The 19,260-nt window shown below is 45.5% G+C and overlaps 1 protein-coding gene across 1 annotated transcript; it reads left to right on the top strand.

The window, feature by feature from the left end:
• Nucleotides 1-9,966: 9,966 nt before the first annotated feature.
• zbtb18 (zinc finger and BTB domain containing 18) lies at nt 9,967-18,356 on the top strand. The gene is made up of 2 exons (XM_083774656.1): nt 9,967-10,067; nt 16,029-18,356. Exon 2 carries the CDS (start codon nt 16,046-16,048, stop codon nt 17,765-17,767), a length of 1,722 nt encoding a protein of 573 aa, XP_083630782.1. The 5' UTR covers nt 9,967-10,067; nt 16,029-16,045; the 3' UTR covers nt 17,768-18,356.
• The last annotated feature ends 904 nt before the right edge of the window (nt 18,357-19,260 follow it).

The raw sequence follows: 19,260 nt of genomic DNA, 5'->3' as shown, positions 1-19,260 counted from the left end.
CCTCTGTGTCATTTCCTGATCTTTTGTGAGATGATCCTCCGCCATCTGTAAATAAACAAGTTAAATACACAGTTGTTTCTCCTGATGTCTAGTCCCACTGAGACACACACACACACTCAGTCACGCCGCGCACGCACACACACACACACACACACACACACACACACACACACACACACACACGCACACACTCACACACTCACACATGCAAGCACTCACACACATTTCTTCCAAATGGACAGATGCTGTGCCTCTAGAGGCACAGAGACCCAGCAGATGTTCCCAAGCCAATCAGATGGGCCGCCATTGATGGTCCATGAATATTTTACACTCAGTCAAGATGGCCGCATTCCAGAACGCCTACAACAGCAGCCGCGCCGGGCCACATTATCAGATCATTAAACTGTATATGGACGGAACTTCCTCCCACAGTCTGCGCAAATCATTGCTTCCATATTTCAAGCAAGCTCGCATGCGGTCACAGTGCAGAGTTTGTGTCCGGGGGAAGTAGGCTATATAGGCACCAAAAAGTTAGCGCTGCATTGATTTTTGCATCATGAAGGTTAACTTGTCGAAGAAGCAGAGGTTATTTGGGTTATGTCTCGCAAGACATTCAGCAAACATTCAGCCTTTGTGTCAAGGCCAAGCCATTGATTTAATGTAGTATAACATTTTGGGATATACAGAAAAGATTTGCAAATATGCCCGGCTGAGAGGATAATGTCTGTATTATGATTAATTCTGGTAACTTTCTCTATGGCCTCTTTCTAGATTGCTATTTAAATATCTGTAAGCTATTTATATCACAGACAACTGCAACTATCGACCACTTCAACACTATATAGTCTGTACTAGATCCCCTCCCTTGTCCCTGTACACCAATTCTCTTCAGATGCATTAATTGTGACTCGTGAGCTTGTTTGCTATTTTTGGGAGATATTTTCACATCAGGGGTTTTTAGGATTGGGGCGAATTTTCGATATGGTAAATGGTGCATTTATATAGCGCCTTTATCCAAGGCACTTTACAGAGATTGTGAATTACATTAATCCATTCACACACAGAACGTAGTTCTGTCAGGTTCTCCTCCAGACTGTGGAACCATTAGCGAACTTGTCTGTATGTTCGAAACTGAATATGGTGGAACTCTTTTTATTGTATATTTCTTTCTATATTACTATCTTCTTATCTATTGTGTTGCTGTTCTGTACTGTGATATGGATTCCCCTGAGTCTGCAATAAAGAATCAATCAATCAATCAATCACACACATTCACACACAGATACCGGAGAAAACCATGCAAGGCACCAACCTGCACATTGGGATTCTTGCTCAAGGACACTTCGACACTAACTCTGGGGGAGCCCGGGGGTTCGAACTGGGAACCTTGCGGTTGCCATCCGGCCACTCTACCCCTGAGCCACTGCTGCTCCAACGCTGCACCGTCTATATCCACACTCTGGTGTGTATTGAGGAGACAGATGTGGTCATATGCTCCCAAATGTCTTAACGTTATCACTGTAGATGCTGGGTCTGTCTCTCTCTCTCTCTCTCTTTCTGCCTCTCCCTCTCCGCCTTGTAGAAGGGTTTAATCGCATCACCCACAGGACCAGGGATCAAACATCTGTCTGCCTTGCCTCTCCTCTTCCTTGGCCAGACAGCAGCCAGCCAGCATCTCCTCAAGTCTCTCCACTCGTGCATGCCTCTATTAGGGCCATGATGAGCCATGGGATGAATTTATACAGGAGATTGCTTAACTCACACTGCTAAACAGATGAATCGACAAATAGATGCGGCCTTGATTGATGATTTAACAGACAAGGATGCATGAGATGAGCTCAGGGTTGTCTTATACAGTACGGTAGGGAAGAGAAGGTATTGATTAATAAACTAGCCCCAGAGTTTAAGACCCTTTAGGGTTTTATTGTGTTAATTTCACTAGAAATAGGCCGGCCTACTTGGGAACAATGCAAGTTGGGAACCTATAGTATGCAATACCCGTTGTGATTCATATAATGGAGATCTCTGTAAATGTCTGTCTGCCTGTGTCCGAAGAGTGCAAACTGACTGTGAAAAGTGGAATAGGTTAAGTAATCAAATGGCAGGTGTGGGGTTGCCATGGCAATCAAATGGCTGAGACAGAGGTTGGGAATTATATAGGTGAGGAGACTTAGGCTAATTAGGTCCACTGGCAGAGCCTGACCAGAGCCTTTTGTGGCCGTTCTTGACAACCGTGTATCTGAACGACTCAAGGCTGCAGCACTGCACTCTGTGTGGTGGTGTGGAACGTGCGTTTCAGATTTGAGGTCAGCGGGGCGAACGATTCTCATGTTACGTGGATTACAGACGTACGTACACACACACACACACACGTATAGACGTGGTGCATTTATTGTAAGATGACTTAAACATGGTGATGTTCACTGGTCATTCTATGATCTTTCTCTGTGCAGCTCACCAACATTACCAATTACCATTAATAACCATATACATGTGTAAACCAGTAAGAAGACAGGGAGGGCTGAGCCACTCTCCCGGAATAATGTCACTTCATTATGTCAGCACTGTCATAGAAGTTTCATTTTAAATTGTCTCATATAAGCAGGGGGGCACATTATCATTTTTGGCTATAGTACTCAAAGGAGCACCTGTACGTATCCTGCCACAACGTTATGCTGCTTTCACACGGGGCAGATGCATGACAGCAACCCTGGCAATAAATACAACATCTGTGTCCCTATAAAGGGAAGTGCTTGGTGAAAACATACCATACTGACCTTATGAAAGGACAGGCTGTGTAACAGTGTTTCAGTCATGTGTGTCCTTTCTCCATTTATACTTTTGTGTATCAAAGATAGGATGGTTCAAATACGTGTTAAATAGCTCTATATTCTAGTTGCGACCGTATATAGGTTGCAGATTACTATGAAAACCTGCAAAGCCTGTCTGTCAGTCAGTCAGTCCGTCCGTCTCCATGTCAGGTCGGGATACCAATTCTATCCGATTAGGATAGAGATGAAATCATTGTTAAACAAGTGAAATTGTAAATGACACAAAGAAATGAGCAGAACATTTGGAACGTTATGTAAATGTATTCCACTGTTTGACTGTCTGCTTTTCCGCTTTGTGTTTCTTGTGAGGACTGCGGATGAAAATTAGCAACTGTGCTATATCCGGTGTATTTACGTCCACGTGACGTCCATTAACATGCATTGTCCTGTCCAAATAAACAAATAAAATAAAGTAACACTATACAAATGAAGCTGATAAATGGGTACTCTCTCCTGATTGGTCACCTACCTGAAAATGAACGTTCTATATGATAGCTGGAGAGACAAGGAGACCTCTGTTACTGAACAAATACTTTATCTGTAGTAATGATTACTATCAGAGTGCTTTAACCATGTAAACAAAAGAGCTCAATCCATCAATGTGATATCTTATCTGAAGATTCCACATCCATCATGCTTCAAAAGCAAGGAGCCCTGTCTATTTCAAAGGAATATTGTGGATTCTATTTAGCAGCTCACTTCTGGGTGGCACCGACCTGTGAGGAGATGAGAGGGGGTTCTGTGGACTTGTTGTTCTGGACTTCTTCCAAACAATGAAAGAACATTCCTTTGCTTGTGCAGACAAGGGGGGGGGGAAAGAGCTCACAACTTGCATGCACATTATGTGTTTGATCCTGGCAGGGTTGTTATGAGAACTTAATCAAAATCAAGGCCATCCGACTTATTTTGTTAACTCACATTTTATAGAGCAAAGAATAGTATTCAGGTCCTACACTATAGGCCTATACACTGCAAATCCAACATAAATCCTATAATAAAACCAACATGAGAGCTGGAGAGGGAACAAAATAAACAAACAAACCTATATTACATTGTCCATACAATTAGTACATTCATTGTGCATCATGCATGTATAGTCCTATTTACCAGGAAAGCACATTAGCAGAACTAAACAACTCCCTGTAACAATTAACTAGGGACACTTTACCCTTTTTGCAACAACAACAAAAATATGTTAATGACGTTTAGAAGATTTAGAACACTTTCCTGGGGGTCTTTATGTGTGTTAATATGTGGTTTTAGGATGCCTCGTTTTTACTACCCAGTTTCGCACCAGTGAGGGGAGGGAGGGGCTAGCCCCACACCGTGCCTGCCGCAGTCAGCGCACACAGAAAGAAACAACACAAATAAAAACAGAAGCCCAACACGAGGTTAAAAGAAACATTCAGTCCAAATGTCCAATTTGCTAATTCACAACAACTGCTAGGCTACTACTACTTTGGTGTTGAAACTTAGCATTTCTCTGACTATTAAATAATATAGCTTTTCCATAGGAGTATATTTTTATATTTGTCCAAGAACAATACACTATACAGGCAGTAGCATATTAAGTTATGTAGTAACTAAAACATTGTAGGGGCATAGGCTATTATGGGGAATGTACACTAACTTGTTTACCTCCGAGAATGTTTTAATTCTGGATACAACCATAAGATGGTCTATGGTCTAATAATGGAATAAATTGATGATCAAATGCAGGAGTTTTGACGATTCAACTAACTGTAACTAGGGCCGTCGCCTTGCCCCTCCCTCCCCTTACTGGTGCGAAATGGGTAGTAAAAACGGGTACGGTCATGGACACTGGGCTCACTTACTTCCTGGACTACATGTTGCATTATGGGAACTGTAGTCCAGGAAGGAAGTGAGCCCATGCAGTGTCCATGCCATCAGAGACACTGGGCTCACTGCTAAAATCTAAAATATCTAAAACCAAATATTACACACATAAAGACTCCCAGGAAAGTGTTCTAAATCTTCTAAACGTCATTAACATATATTTGTTTTGCAAAAAGGGTGAAGTGTCCCTTTAATGATTTGAGGCATTTTGGTGGAAATGGACAAATCCTGCAAACTTTGGAAGGCAATCTTAGCGATTGGGGATGGAATATGGGGAAGCAGACAGGTCCGTATTGATCACATGACTGTAGAGATGGTGTATAGCAATTTGCGTGATGTATGGATCAAATCTGTACGAGTAATTATAAAGTATGTAATGTGTAATGTGTTTTGCTAAAATCGGCCTCATGTTGGCACTATAACAGGCCATTGTAGAACATTTGGAGCAGAGGTTCGTCGTTGGCATCCAGGGAGTGTGTGTGTGCACAGTTTGGCATCAACCGGGCCAACGGTGCCGGAGATTAGCTGTACACAGACAGGGCGGACGCAGAGGTTCGTCGTTGGCAACTAGGGAGTGTATGTGTGCACAGTTTGGCATCAACCGGGCCAACGGTGCTGTACACAGACGGACGGACACACACACACACACGCATGCACACACGGACGGATGGAGTGCAAAACATACTCTCTCCCCATGCCTTCGGTTTGGTGGAGACAACAACAGAGGGGTGGGTTTCCAGATTGTCCTAAACTTAACCTTGATTTTGAGACACTAAACAAAGTAAAGTACATCAAAACTCAAACTTTCTCTATACTCTAATCTACCAAAACATGATGACTCATACAAAAACCTGGCTTCCATGGCACCATGCAGACTCACAACACACTGGCTAATACAAAGAACAACACACAGTGCATGTGTGGGTGGATAGCATAAGTAACTCCAAATGCCAGTGACCACAGGTAACTTTTAACGCATTCTGACCTGAGATCAGATTCATACGAGGTTTCCGCTGGACACACACTGGTCTGATTAACCCATTCTGACCTGAGATCAGATTCTAAAAATGTCAGTCGTTCTTAAATTTTTCAAAAATAGCAGACCTACAAGCTCGTAGCGCGCCACTCGGTGGCGCGCTATGAGCTTGTAGATCTGCTATTTTTCAATAGCTAAAGTATGACATGATGCTAACACCAAAATGGGTTCCCGTTCAGAATGGGTTTTAAAGTCTACTCCAACCAATCACTGGAAACAGTGGTGATAGCAGGCAGTAATGAGATGATGGTCAGCACCTGGAATTAACAACACCCCACCCATGTGCACACACGCACGGACAGGTAGACAACCCTGTCGGCTCTGGGACGTGTGTCCCTCGAGACGAGGCGAGCTTTTGTGACGCACGCGGGAGGATGAATCACAGAAGAGGATGTTTGGGGCCTGGGCCATGTTTCAGCGGTCCAGCCACGTAAACAGCCTGACAGTGCATCGAGGGTTCGAGTCGATCTTTACTGCACGTCTCTCCCCATCTCTATCCCCCTATTCGTGTCTATCTACAGTCTACACTGTAATCCAGCTGTGTCCAAAGTGCAGCCCAATGCGGCCCTGGGGCTAATTTTATATGGCCCGCATGCAGCTTCATACCTGAATTGTATTATGAACGACTCGCCCAACAGTATGGGACATTTTTACATTCAAGTTGTTTACCTATGATTTGTCAGTGTTCCTTGTTCATTGTATTTTTACAGGCTGGAAAAAAGGCTGAGATACACTTTTTGATCACAGCACATACCTGCAAGACCATTGGTATTAAATATTGATGATGATAGTTAAATAGAATTGTTTAAATCCAAAGCTAAATTATGTAGTTGGCCCTTAGGTGTTTTAATATTTTCTAATATGGCCCCCTTTGAAAACAAATTGGACACACCTGCTGTACTATGGCTGATTGCACCTCTTCTCTGGGCTGTATGTGCCTGCTATGGACAAGATAGGCTTGATTGACTGCAGCTGATTGTCCCTGATAGACTGGGATCAATTTGCTTTGCAGATTGCTGATCCGATCTGGGTCTAGAGAGTGGATACGGAAACGGTGCAGGCTTGTGTGTGTGTGTGTGTGTGTGAGTGTGTGTGTGTGTGAGAGTGTGCGTGCGTGTGTGTGTGTGCGTGTGTGTGTGTGTGTGTGTGTAATGGACTCCTAACTACCGGATACAGTAGGCGGACTCTAGACTGTGTGAAGGAAGGCTCCCACAAGCCATGGGATATGTAGTTAAGCTAGTAGCCTACTTACAGCTAAGCTACTGCCCAGCTCTGCTAACAAGATGAGGAGGGTATTGCCAAGTTACCAGTTGCCAGTTCAGTTCTGCGTTCTGGCTATTTGAACTGTCACAAGCAACAAAAGTCAGTTTTCAATACAATATAAATATATGTAGCCTACATAAAGTACAAAATAAGCTGCATACTCACAGCCATCGTGGGGGCAATAATGATGCCCCACACAAGCCTTTGACCATGAAGCAGCACAGTTGTAAGGATCAAAGACTCAGTAATGCAATAGGAGGAGAAATATCATACAGTAGGTGAGTGTACCTTAACTATATGTTTTCAACAGCCTTTGTCACTTTGCCAAGTGTCACATAAATGGCACAATAAATAGTCAAGTGCATAAAGAAAATAGTGAGATGACTTTAGAGAAACAGATAAAGACAGCTGGGAGCAAAGGCAGAGAGGCAGAGAGGCAGAGAGAGAGAGAGAGAGAGAGAGAGAGAGAGAGAGGAGAGAGTTTGAAAACATGACTTATGACAAAAAAAACTCCCATATCTGTTGGGTGAAGTACGTACAAACACAGCAGCGAGATTTGTGAGCTGCTGCGACAGGAGAAGGATGTCAAATGGAATACAAACCATTGTGTGTACACTGTTTATCAAAAATATAAAGCCAACGTCTCGTATAACTATCTCTGACAGAAAATGCACAATCTTTTCATATAGTTTCACAAGATGGTCTAACTCTAAACTGTGTTAATGTAACACAGCTCTGTTTACAGCTGAATTGAATTGAAATAGAGAGAGAGAGAGAGAGAGAGAGAGAGAGAGAGAGAGAGAGAGAGAGAGAGAGAGAGAGAGAGAGAGAGAGAGAGAGAGAGAGAGAGAGAGAGAGACACACACACACACAGAGAGAGAGAGAGAGACAGAGAGAGACAGAGAGAGAGAGAGTGAGACAGAGAGACTGGCATAAAACTTGGAATCTATAGTGACCTCAAGAGGCGGATAGTAGAAGACCAGCTCAGAGCACGAGATTACCAGTTCATGACAATATGCAGGCCTATTGAAAATCAACACATATATTTTGATCCGAAAACTGAAATGTGGAATCTCAGTAGATGCAGTTGAAATCATGCACAGTTGCTCACCATTAGTTTAGGCCTACAAGATTTAAGTAAGCCTGTTCGTAGTTCCAAATGATTATATCAAATTCAAAACAGATGGGTGTATAGGCTATATTAAGATATCAATCTTTCTTAATCTATTGTTGTTGTTGATGTTTTTATAAACAACAACAACATGAACAAGAACCATTTTCCTTTAACAGTGGAGGTCTTAATTCTATCATTCCATTGTTTTAATCTTTTTAGCAATATGGGCAGAGACGAGAATATAGAATCCTCAGTCTTAATTTACTCATTTATAACTCAGCAAGTGTACAAATGTAACCAAATGCCCCACTCTCAGAGTTAAATTTACATTGAGGATTTTACTGTGTATATACTGTAGTAAATATCAATCCAAATATCGGGGCTAACTGCTGTTTTTGGCACAGACAGCCATGGCATCTGTCAGTAACAAAGCAATATAAAAGCCGGGAACAGAGCGCAAAAAAAAGTTCACATGGGATTCACTCATACTCACTCACTCAACCAGGGGGGTGTGTTGCATTACTGCATTTCCCGCTTCACTGTGCCGAAATCACTGAAAAACTCAAGAAGTCACATCATTTTTATATTCATGCTCCCATTTCCTCTGAAATAAATGTATTTTACAGTAGACGGCTGAATTATAGTACTTTTCTCTGCAGGGTCTAAGTGATATTCAGTTGCGGGTGTAGGCCTCTGTATATTTAATGTGTGAGCAAAGAAGGCATTGCAATGCAAACTAAAACGTGGATAACAGGCTCGTCATTCATTTGCATTTCTGTCTGTCCTTTAGCTATGATACCAGATGTGTGAATTCAAGGAATTACTTTATAATATAGTATATAAACTAGTTTACTGGTTAGAGTTTAAGAATGAAAATTAGCCTACCATATAAAGACATTAATACGGCAAATGCAACGTACACTAATATTTAAACATCCAGGGCCTAATGAAACAGAGAGTCTTTATTTTTGCTATACATGTCATTTCCGTGTGTAGAGTGCAGATATTTGTGGTCTTATTAATTAAAGCTTAACTCCAAAGCAGCTAAGAATGACCACATGTCTGTATAGGTCAGGACAACTTATTGGACTTCATTTGAAGTTATACATCCATGAAGAATGTATATATTTCGGGAGGTGGGTGCATATATGCTATATATATGGGACCTCAATTACATGGATAGATTAGTAATAGCATAGTAATAGCAGCAAGCAATGAACTGCATTTCACCTGTATTCTACTGTTGTACGCTCCCTCCGGCTCCGGGCCACACTTTTTAAACAAACGGAGTCCCCCTCCCCCCCAATCAAGGTGGTGCACCTGTTCAAACCCCTCCTCCTCCTCCCCCTCCTCCCCCCTCCTCAGACAGACTACAGTACCCAAGGCGCACCGCGCTGCGCCCTCTCTCTCAACTCGCTCCCCTCTGCGCCGCAGCCAGTCAGTCCGCCTCGCTGCTTCTCGCACAACCAGTCGGCGTTGGTCTTTATTTTTTTATTTCATTATTTCTGCTTTCTCACCACCGCTGCTGCTGTGGGCTGCTGCTGTGGGCTGCTGCTGGTGTCAACCTACACCCGACTGAGAGAAGAACATTCATCCCTCCCCTCCCTCTCCTCTGTCCGAGGGCCGCTTCCAATTTGCCTTCACTTCTCCCCTTCGCCGGCTCCATTGGCTTCTCCTCGCTGCCAGTCAAGTGCTTTTCCTTCCTCGTATTAGCCCCGGAGTTGAAGCGAGCAGCAAAGCAACAGCTCGGAAACATCTGTCCGCCGCAACGTCCCCCCTCTTATCCCCGCCTGCTCCGCGGCTGCTTCCCTCGGCAGCTTGTTATGGAAATTAGTACTGCTTAAAGTCCTTCTAGTTTTTTTTTTGTGTGTCTCCGAACGGAAACCCTGGGAGGATCCTGACGAGGGAGAGAGGAGCACGAACGAAGCAAGAAGAGGGAGAAGGAAGACGTTGGAGCTTGTTGTCTGTAAGTGGATCTTAATGCCAGAGTCCGATAAGGAGCTGATCGGGAGGAGAGAGGGTGGATTGCGGAGGGGGGGAAAAGTAGCTAAAGCGTCCTAGCATACTGTGTTGTGTCAATATACAGTAGTTGCTGTGTGTGTGCGTGCGTGCGTGCGTCCGTCCGTGTGTAGCGTGTGTGTGTGTTGTTGCAGCGGTTGGCATGACAGGGCCTCCTGTACTATTGGAAACAGCTCAATAATGTAGCTTGATCGCGTTACTTTTTTGTGTTGTTAGCCTCGATTGGGCTGCTGTAGCTGCTAGCTGCGTGGGTCAGTGTATGTGTGTGTGTAATGTAGTGTGTGTAGTGTGTGTGTGTGTGTGTGTGTGTCTTTATGTGTTTATTATGTATGTTGGTCAGGAAAGAAATTACAGACTTGTGTATTGATATTTTGTCTGGCCTGTTAAAGCAGTAGTAGCCTAGCCCCGGACAAAGGTTATAGCAATTATTGTTACGACTGACAGTTTAGGAATGAAGTTACAGTTGGGACTCAGACACGCCGGATCTATTAATCCCATCCACTTGCTTTAACTTGATCGTCAAAATGAACACAACATATTTTTAGTTGGACTTCTTCACCGCATTAATCCCCCATCATAAAAAAGGGAAACATATCACGTTATGAAATAGCTCGGAAGAAGTGAAAATAAAACGAGGCATCAAAGGGTTGCTGTGGTTGTTGTTCCATTGTATCCTGTGGCGACCATGTGTCCCTCAGGACCTGGCAACATTGTAATTAAAGATGGCATCAGATATGAAGTAAATAATTTCATGTCTTCAGAAGTTGCCCACAACTATTAAAAGTTGAAGTTGTAATTTGCAACTTGTTTTTATTTATTTTCCTCTCTCTCAAGTTTAAAATAAATGTAGTTTTGGGCAGAAACACCTGTTAATCAGTTGAAACTTACTCATGCTTAAGATTGATACATTACATATTACACATTAATTAATTACACATTACATATATATATATATATATATATATATATATATATATACCCCACACACACACCGGTATATAGCCTATATTACAAAACATATATTTGTTATTACCACGTTATAAAAAAAAGAACCCATATTATAGTTGTTACCATGTTATAAAAAATAATTCACACGCTTATGGACCTTAACCTACTTCTCACTAAAGAAAGCGGAGGCTGTACTATAAGTTTTCCCTCTGCCCCATTAAGAGCTTGTAGTACCTTTTGTTTAGGATTTCACTCATGAGGTCTATACGATTGTTCCCATTGTTTCCTTATTTCATTAGTTTTGTCTCCGACGGTTGTCCGAAGGGTTGGAGGGTGGGAATGAATGAAGGCAGGCCACTGAACCGTGAAAAAGGGGAAAACAATATCAGCTGCGTGGCTCTGTCAGTTGCAAATGTGCTGCGGTTGTTAGCCTTTGTTTATAGTTACTGGAAGGAGAGAATGACAGACAGAAAGAGGGAGAGAGTGAGAGAGGAGAAAGAAGGAGAAGTAAAACTCAGGGTATTTAAATTCTTCACAGCAGCAGAGAGGATGAAAGTAGGTTAGAATTAGAAAAGGTATTTTTGCCCTATTTTGTGAACTTTTCTGTACTGGGGCATTAGTAGTTGTATAGCAGCAGTAGTGGTAGTAGTAGTAACAGCTGTGTAGTATGACATCGTAGTAGTAGTTCTGTAGTAGTGATAATGACAATAAACACTATAGTGCTAAATACAGCACTATACAAATGTATTAGAACAGTGAACAAGCCGTGTTAATGTTAGCACTAGAAGTGCTAGAGGTGATGGATCTGGTTTGTGAGTGTGTGAGTGTAGTGAGGTGGGTGGTTGGGGGGTGTCGTGGATTGGGGGGCGGGGGGATTGCAGAGTAAATTATTTTTAACTGATACAGCAATGAACTGCATGCAGTAGCCTATACCCCCCCCCCCCCCCCCCCCCCTACGCACCAACCCCCTTTTTTCCCCTGATCCCTGAGAACCAGAGAGAAAGAGAGAGACAAAGTTGTGCGGCGGCGGCGGTGGTGGTGGTGGTGTTGGTAGAATGAAAGAGGAGTCTGGTGGCAGGAGTGTAGAGGAGGCAGCATATGGCTGTAGAAAGAGCACAGCTGGAGGTAGCATTTCCATCTGAGGATGATGTCAGAGCAGCTGACAGGCTGCCACAACCCCCCCCCCCTCCCCCCCAAACACACACACACACAAACACACCCCTCCCCGGTCCTTTATTGTGAGCCTCAGTGGCAGCCTGGGAGAGTTAGTGGTGTGTGTGCGTGCGTGCGTGTGTGTGTGTGTGTGTGTGTGTGTGTGTGTGTGTGTGTGTGTGTGTGTGTGCGCTGATCAGCGCCAGTTAGGAGGAAGAGGTGGGAGGGAGGGAGGGAGGGAAGGAGGTGGTATCTCGTTCCCCCTCCAACATCTCCTCCACTTTGCATCTGTCCCTCGCAGTTTGAGCAGCGTGGTGTGTTTTTTTTTTTTTTCTTCCTTCCCTGCCTCCCTTTTCCTCTCTCCTCTTCTACCCACTCATTGATTCAGAGAGAGAGAGAGAGAGAGAGAGAGAGAGTGTAAGAGACCTACAGCCATCCCTGGCTAGAGAGCCCAGCTATTCTGCTACAGCGGATTTAATCAAGTTGATGCATACTGCTGCAGGTACCGTTTGTGCGTGTTTAATGTGTATGGGGTGCATGCATGTGTTTGCGTGTGCGTGCGTTTGTTTGTGTGTGTGCGTGTGTGTCTGTATGAGAGAGAGAGGGTCTGGGGGTAGCGGAGTTAGTTTTGTGTCGGGGGGTCCTGCTAAAGCCTGTGTGAGTTGTGTTGACATGGTGAGTGGTACACTTGTAACCTTTCATCAGTCTGCCGTTCTGTTTGTCCAATGTGTCTGGAGGATGGCTGATGATCGCAGCGGGGGGGAATGCTGTTTGTCTATAGTTAAGTTCTAGATCGGAGAGTTCTGGCATTTTAAAACTCGAGGTTTGCGTTTGAATTGAATTTGGTCGAGTTCGCATAGTCGTGTTGTTGTGGGGCTCAATAGCAGCATGTGAGTTATTTTGGTCATTTTGTCGGTTATTATTATTTCTTATTAAGTTGCATTTGAAGGAACACTTTTCCTATAGTTGGTGGCGGTATTTTTTTGTCTCAATTTGTTGATTCAAATTCATTTTCGGAGATTCCGTGGTTTACGTCTACATTTGAAATTAAAATTCAATTAGTTAGTCAATTAGAATGAGCAACTAAAAAAAGAAAAGCACGTTTACTCAAGAATTTCATAATCTGCCTCTGGAAGTTAAATCAAATTCTGAATTTAATTCTTGTCCACCCAGCCGGCATCTCAGTCCCCCCCCCCCCCCCCCCCACACACACACACACACACTTCAGCATTCTGCGCACTGTCGGGCCGGCCGGAGTGGAAGGAGACTAATTTAGAAGTTGCAGATTTGAGCTGCCTGAATTGGCTAGACAGCTGTAATCGCACTCCCTCCCTAGTCTTAATCTCTTTATCTGGCTAGCAGCTGCCATATGGCTCCCGTCAGCTGGATCAGATGTGGGTAAGCCTCCTTCTCCAGCCGTCCCCGGCCTCTCTCTCTCTCTCTCCCTCCCTCCCTCAACTCCCTCCCTCCATCTCTCTTCTCTCTCTGCCTTATAGCCATCTCACCCAAGAAAGACCCAAAGGCCGCAACCTGCCCAGTGGACAGGCTATACTGTCTATACACCCCCCCCCCCCCCCCCCGGAAAGCTGCCTCGCTCCTCTGTTCTCCTCTCCTCGCCGTCCCTTTACCCTCCTCTACTCCGCACCACCCTCTTTATTTTTAGCCATCTTAAGGATTAGGATTGATGCTGTGACGAGCAGGGCACTTAGAGTGATTGTATTGTAAATCTTCTTCTTCTGGCGCTTGGGGTGTGGTGGGGTGGGGTGGGGGGGCAAAGGGGTTGAGGGGGTGAGGAAGAGGTCCACGGGGCGGATGTGAAGATTCTGATTCACGGGGTTGTGTGTGTGCGTGCGTGTGTGTGCGTGTGTGTGTGTGTGTGTGTGTGTGTGTGTGTGTGTGTGTGTATGGAGGGAGGGAGTGGCAGAGGGTGTTTGGTTGGAGGGGGCATAGGAGGTGGAGGGGTGATACACCCATGTCCCCATAATCTCCCTCATTAGGATCCGTCTGAACCAAGCAGAGTGCGAGCGAACACACACGCACACACACACACACACACACACACACACACACACACACACACACACACACTCACACACACACACACAGTCGGTTTAAAGTCTCATTCAAATGAGGTGATTTAACTGCTGTGGTTAACACTGCGCAAAGCAGGAGCCATGCATTTTCTCAGGCAGGATAAATCCACTTGGTTAACAGGTGGGATTTTTCTTTAATTGCCTTTTTCGCACACTTGAGCTCTCTGCAGATGTCTCTTTTGTCATTAGAATGACATGAGTGCACGTTCAACCTAATTCTGTTCATTTCTTTTTTTTAGCAAAGGCAGGTAACATCAACCCAGAAGGAGGTCTACTCTAAAGAGCCTTTGTGTGACGTTTTTTCCAACTTTTTTTTCTGTTCCTCTTACTGGTAAAACTGGTCTTAGCAGGCTAAAGTGAGGGACAGGCAGTCTTGGTTTTACAACGTTGCTATTTCTACAGGCCGGTTTTCCTGCTAGACTTAGCCTGTGCGGAGGCGGTTGGTTGTTAGGTAGGTGTGTGTGTGTGTGTGTGTGTGTGTGTGTGTGTGTGTGTGTGTGTGTGTGTGTGCGTGTGTGTGTGTGTGCGTGTGCGTGTGCGCCCGTGTGTGTGTGTGTGTGTGTGGTTTGAGCAGCTGAAAGCCGGTTACCTAAAGGGGCTGTGCCAGGCCAGGCCAAAGTGGGTTAATAAAAATAACCAGCGTAGGAGCAGCGACAATCCAGGAGTGCAGGCAGAGGAGTGAGATAGAGAGGGGGGGGGGAGAGAGAGAGAGAGGGAGAGAGACAGTGGCGTTAGTAGGAGAGTATCGGTAGCTGGCAGATCATTAGTCTGTCAGCCTCTCCCTCGCTCTCAAGTTGTGGAAAAAGTATCTCCCAAGGTAAAAAAAAAAGCCTAGCTTTGTTGAGGACAATTCTTTTCTATTACCCTAGAATAGTAATAAAAATAACAATGTATTTTTATGTCTTGCTTTTGTTTTCACTCTTTAATAGTTTTTTGTATTTGTTATTTTGTCTCTTTAGTCTAGAGAGAAAAAGTATAGAGCCGTTGTTATGGTGGAGGCAGAGGAGAATGGATCTTGTTGTTTGTTCGTTTGACAGTCAGCTGTCTGGTTTTTTTTGACGAGGTATTTATATTATCTTCAGTGTGCTTGGGGACCTTTTTAGTTTAAGAGAAAATGTACTGGTCAACTGCTGCTCTTGTATTTTAGATGCGTTTTACTGCGAGCCAGGAGATAATGTGGGTGTATCCTATCAGTTAAAGTGTAATGTGTTAGTGTTTCTGATTCATACGATTGTCGTTATTCTGTTTATTTTAGTTTTATTTATTTTAAATTATTTGTTTTGAACTGACTCTATTTCTCTCTCTCTCTCCCTGTTTTCTTTGCTTTCAAATTGTCATCACTCATCAGTGGTTCATTATACAAAAAGTAAATTCCTACATGAAAACCATAACTTGCATTTGACCTATTTCATGTCTTTTATTTATATATTGACCAAATTCATATTTCTTATCGTAAATACAATCACTCAGTGTATACCGTAATCAAGGAGCCTGACATGTTTTCACAAAGCTTCATTTCCACATCACATCACCTGCGATGGAATATAGTGTGATGTTTGTGCTATGCCTGCCTTACGTAGTTTTCAGTATCTTTTCAGAGGGGCTGCCTCTCTGTACACGAACGCATTGTTGCAGGCTTTAGAAATGTTAAAAAAATGTTCCGGTTGATTAATCCAACTCTCTCTGCGTGTCTCTCTCTCTCTCTCTGTGTGCAGGTTATGAGGACGGCAGGATGGAGTTCCCAGACCACAGCAGACATTTGCTCCAGTGTCTGAGCGAGCAGCGCCACCAGGGCTTCCTGTGTGACTCCACGGTGCTGGTGGGCGATGCCCAGTTCCGGGCACACCGCGCCGTGCTGGCCTCCTGCAGCATGTACTTCCACCTCTTCTACAAGGACCAGCTGGACAAGCGCGACGTGGTGCACCTCAACAGCGACATCGTCACGGCGCCGGCCTTCGCCCTCCTCCTGGAGTTCATGTACGAGGGCAAGCTGCAGTTCCAGGCGCTGCCCGTGGAGGACGTGCTGGCGGCGGCCAGCTACCTGCACATGTACGACATCGTCAAGGTGTGCAAGAAGCGGCTGAAGGCGAAGGGCGCGGCGCCCGAGGCCGACAGCAGCAGCGCGCGGCGGACGGAGGACGACGGAGGCTCCAGCTGCTCGGACAAGGCCGACAGCCTCTCCGACAGCTCGGCGGGCCGGCCCACCACCGCCGACCTGCTGCCCAGCGACGAGGAGGAGGACGGCGGCGGCGCCAAGCAGGAGGGAGCGCAGCTGTGGCTGAGGCTGCCCTCTTCTTCGGACAGGGTGGGGGGGACCGCGGCCACGGCGAGCCCTGGCCACGGAGAGGCGGAGACGCACAGAGGAGGGGGAGGAGGAGAGGGAGCAAAGCGGACCTCTCCGGCCGGTAGCCCCAGCAGCTCCACCGGGTCTCTCTCTCAGAGGTCCCAGCGCTCGGTGGGTTCCCGCGGTGGCCGCAAGGGCCGGCGGGTGTCCGCGGACACGGCCGACTGCGTCCTGGACCTGTCGGTCAAGCCCACCGCCGGGAGCAACCACGCCAACCACCACCAGTCTTATTTCAGCGGGGTGGCAACGCCCGACCGCCTGCAAAGCCCGCTGGCGGTGAGGGTGAAGGTGGAGAGGGGCGTGGCCTCGGACGAGGAAGAGGAGCTGGGGGGCAGGGACTACGCCATGGAGCACAGTGGCGTCACCGCCAAGGCGGCGACCCCCAGCGCCAACGGGGGCCTGGGCCACCACGGGGTCGGGGGCCCCCTGTCGGCTCAGCGACGGCTGGGCCTGGAGGCCCACCTGTCGGCCCTCCGCGAGGCCTCCCTGGCCACGGAGCTGGAGAGGGAGGAGAAGACGAGCAACAGCAGGGAGGACGAGGACATGCTCGGGGGAGAGAGCGCGCGCGCCCAGGCCGAGGCGGCCAGCATCGACAGCTCCCTGCTGCCCTACGTGTCCAACATGCTGTCGGCGCCCCACACCCAGATCTTCATGTGCCCGCTGTGCAACAAGGTCTTCCCCTCGCCGCACATCCTGCAGATCCACCTCAGCTCCCACTTCCGGGAGCAGGAGGGCGTGCGCACCAAGCCGGCGGGGGACGTCAACGTGCCCACCTGCTCCATCTGCGGCAAGACCTTCTCGTGCATGTACACGCTGAAGCGCCACGAGCGGACTCACTCCGGCGAGAAGCCCTACACGTGCACCACCTGCGGCAAGAGCTTCCAGTACTCGCACAACCTCAGCCGCCACGCCGTGGTGCACACGCGCGAGAAGCCGCACGCGTGCAAGTGGTGCGAGCGGCGCTTCACGCAGTCGGGCGACCTGTACCGGCACATCCGCAAGTTCCACTGCGAACTGGTCAACTCGCTGTCGGTGAAGAGCGAGCCGCTGGCTCTGCCCAACGTCAGGGACTGGGCGATCGAGGACAGCTCCCAGGAACTGTGGAAATAGACCTAAGACTTACTTACTCTGGGGTTGGAACGGAAAAGCAAGAGAGGAAGTGAGGGAGAGATGGGAGAAGGGAGGGAGGGAGAGAGAGAGAGAGAGGAGGGAAAACAGAGGTGTGATAGGATGGTGGTGAAGGGGTTGAAATTCTGAGTGGAAATCAGTCATGTTTGTTGTACGTCGCAAATCTCATTCAATTGCACTTTAATAGCACATGAAAATGTTACTACTGAATTCTGTTTTTTTTAGGTCCTGTTGTTTTATTCTATTTTATTAGGATCATTTTTTTATTCTTTGTTAGTTTTTTTTAAGCACGTCTAAGAGTATGGGTCCAGGTGAGAGTGTTCTTGCCATGATTGTTTTTATCAAGTCTCCAGCAAATAGCTTATGGTTATCATCCCCCTGATAAAATTAATTAAAAAACAACACGGCAAGAGTTCAGGTCACACACACTGAAGTGGTAAACCTTTATAACACTAAACGGGTACTGTGATCATGAGTCCATACCATTTACTCACACACACACACGCGTACACACACATACACACACACACACACACACACACACACATGTGTTGACATGCGTGTGTGTGTATGAGGCTATGACTACTCTGGCAAACATTTCATCGTGTGTGTGTGACTGTGCGTGCGTGTGTGTGTGTGTGTGCGTGCGTGTTTGCGCGTTTGACAGCGAGTTTGTGTTTTCTGTGTGTGTTTATTTTTATTTTCTACTGGCATGGAGGTGTCGTTTGCGAAGCGCTCCCTGCTCTTTGGCGTGGCGCGTGTTCGGGAGAAAACTGACTGACTGACTGACAAACTGACGGCACTCATGCACTGCACAGCCTCCTTTTTTCCACGTCCGCTCAATTTGTTGAAGTATTTTCTAAAAAAAAAAGAAATGTAATGAGAAAAGTCATTTACAAATGATGATTATTATGATTATTATTGTTAATATTATTATTATCATTGTTATAGTTTTTTTTCCTTAAATCTAGCTTTCGGTCTTTAAAACTATTTGTTTAAAAAAAAAAAGTATTTAATTTAAGTTGGTTGTATATTGTTATGCTATAGTTTTAAAAAGCCTAATCATTTATGGATTTTATTTTCTAATTATTATTTTTATTTTTATGATTTTGTTTGTTTTCGTTTTGTTTTTTTAATGGGACCTGCTGTTGTTGCATGATGTCCAAACCTGTATATTTAAAAAGAAAATGTGAATTTGCTGTATTACTGTACACATTGTAATTGATCAAATATTTGACAACAGGCTTCTTTTTTTTCCTTCTTTTTTCAGTTTTTGTTTCCTTCCTCTTCTTTTTCTTCTGTGAATTACTACTCCAGGGTGCAGTCTGTTGGAAAATACTGAATATTATCCTCACAGCTATGGAAAAAGATGCATGAAAATATGATTTATTTTATTTATTTTCCGTCTTAAGGTATTGCTTGGTTTTTCTTTTGTATCGTCGGGGGGGGGGGGGGGAAGGCGGGAGGGAGTGCAT

The sequence above is a fragment of the Protomyctophum parallelum genome (genome assembly GCF_964188405.1).
Source record: "Protomyctophum parallelum genome assembly, chromosome: 10".
Classification (NCBI taxonomy): Eukaryota; Metazoa; Chordata; class Actinopteri; order Myctophiformes; family Myctophidae; genus Protomyctophum; species Protomyctophum parallelum.
Note: the sequence above shows the minus strand (reverse complement) of the source record. Positions and strands in the feature narration are given on the sequence as shown.

Coding starts and splice junctions, on each gene's coding strand:
- zbtb18 (XM_083774656.1), top strand. CDS start 16,046: ATGGAGTTCCCAGACCACAGCAGACATTTGCTCCAGTGTCTGAGCGAG.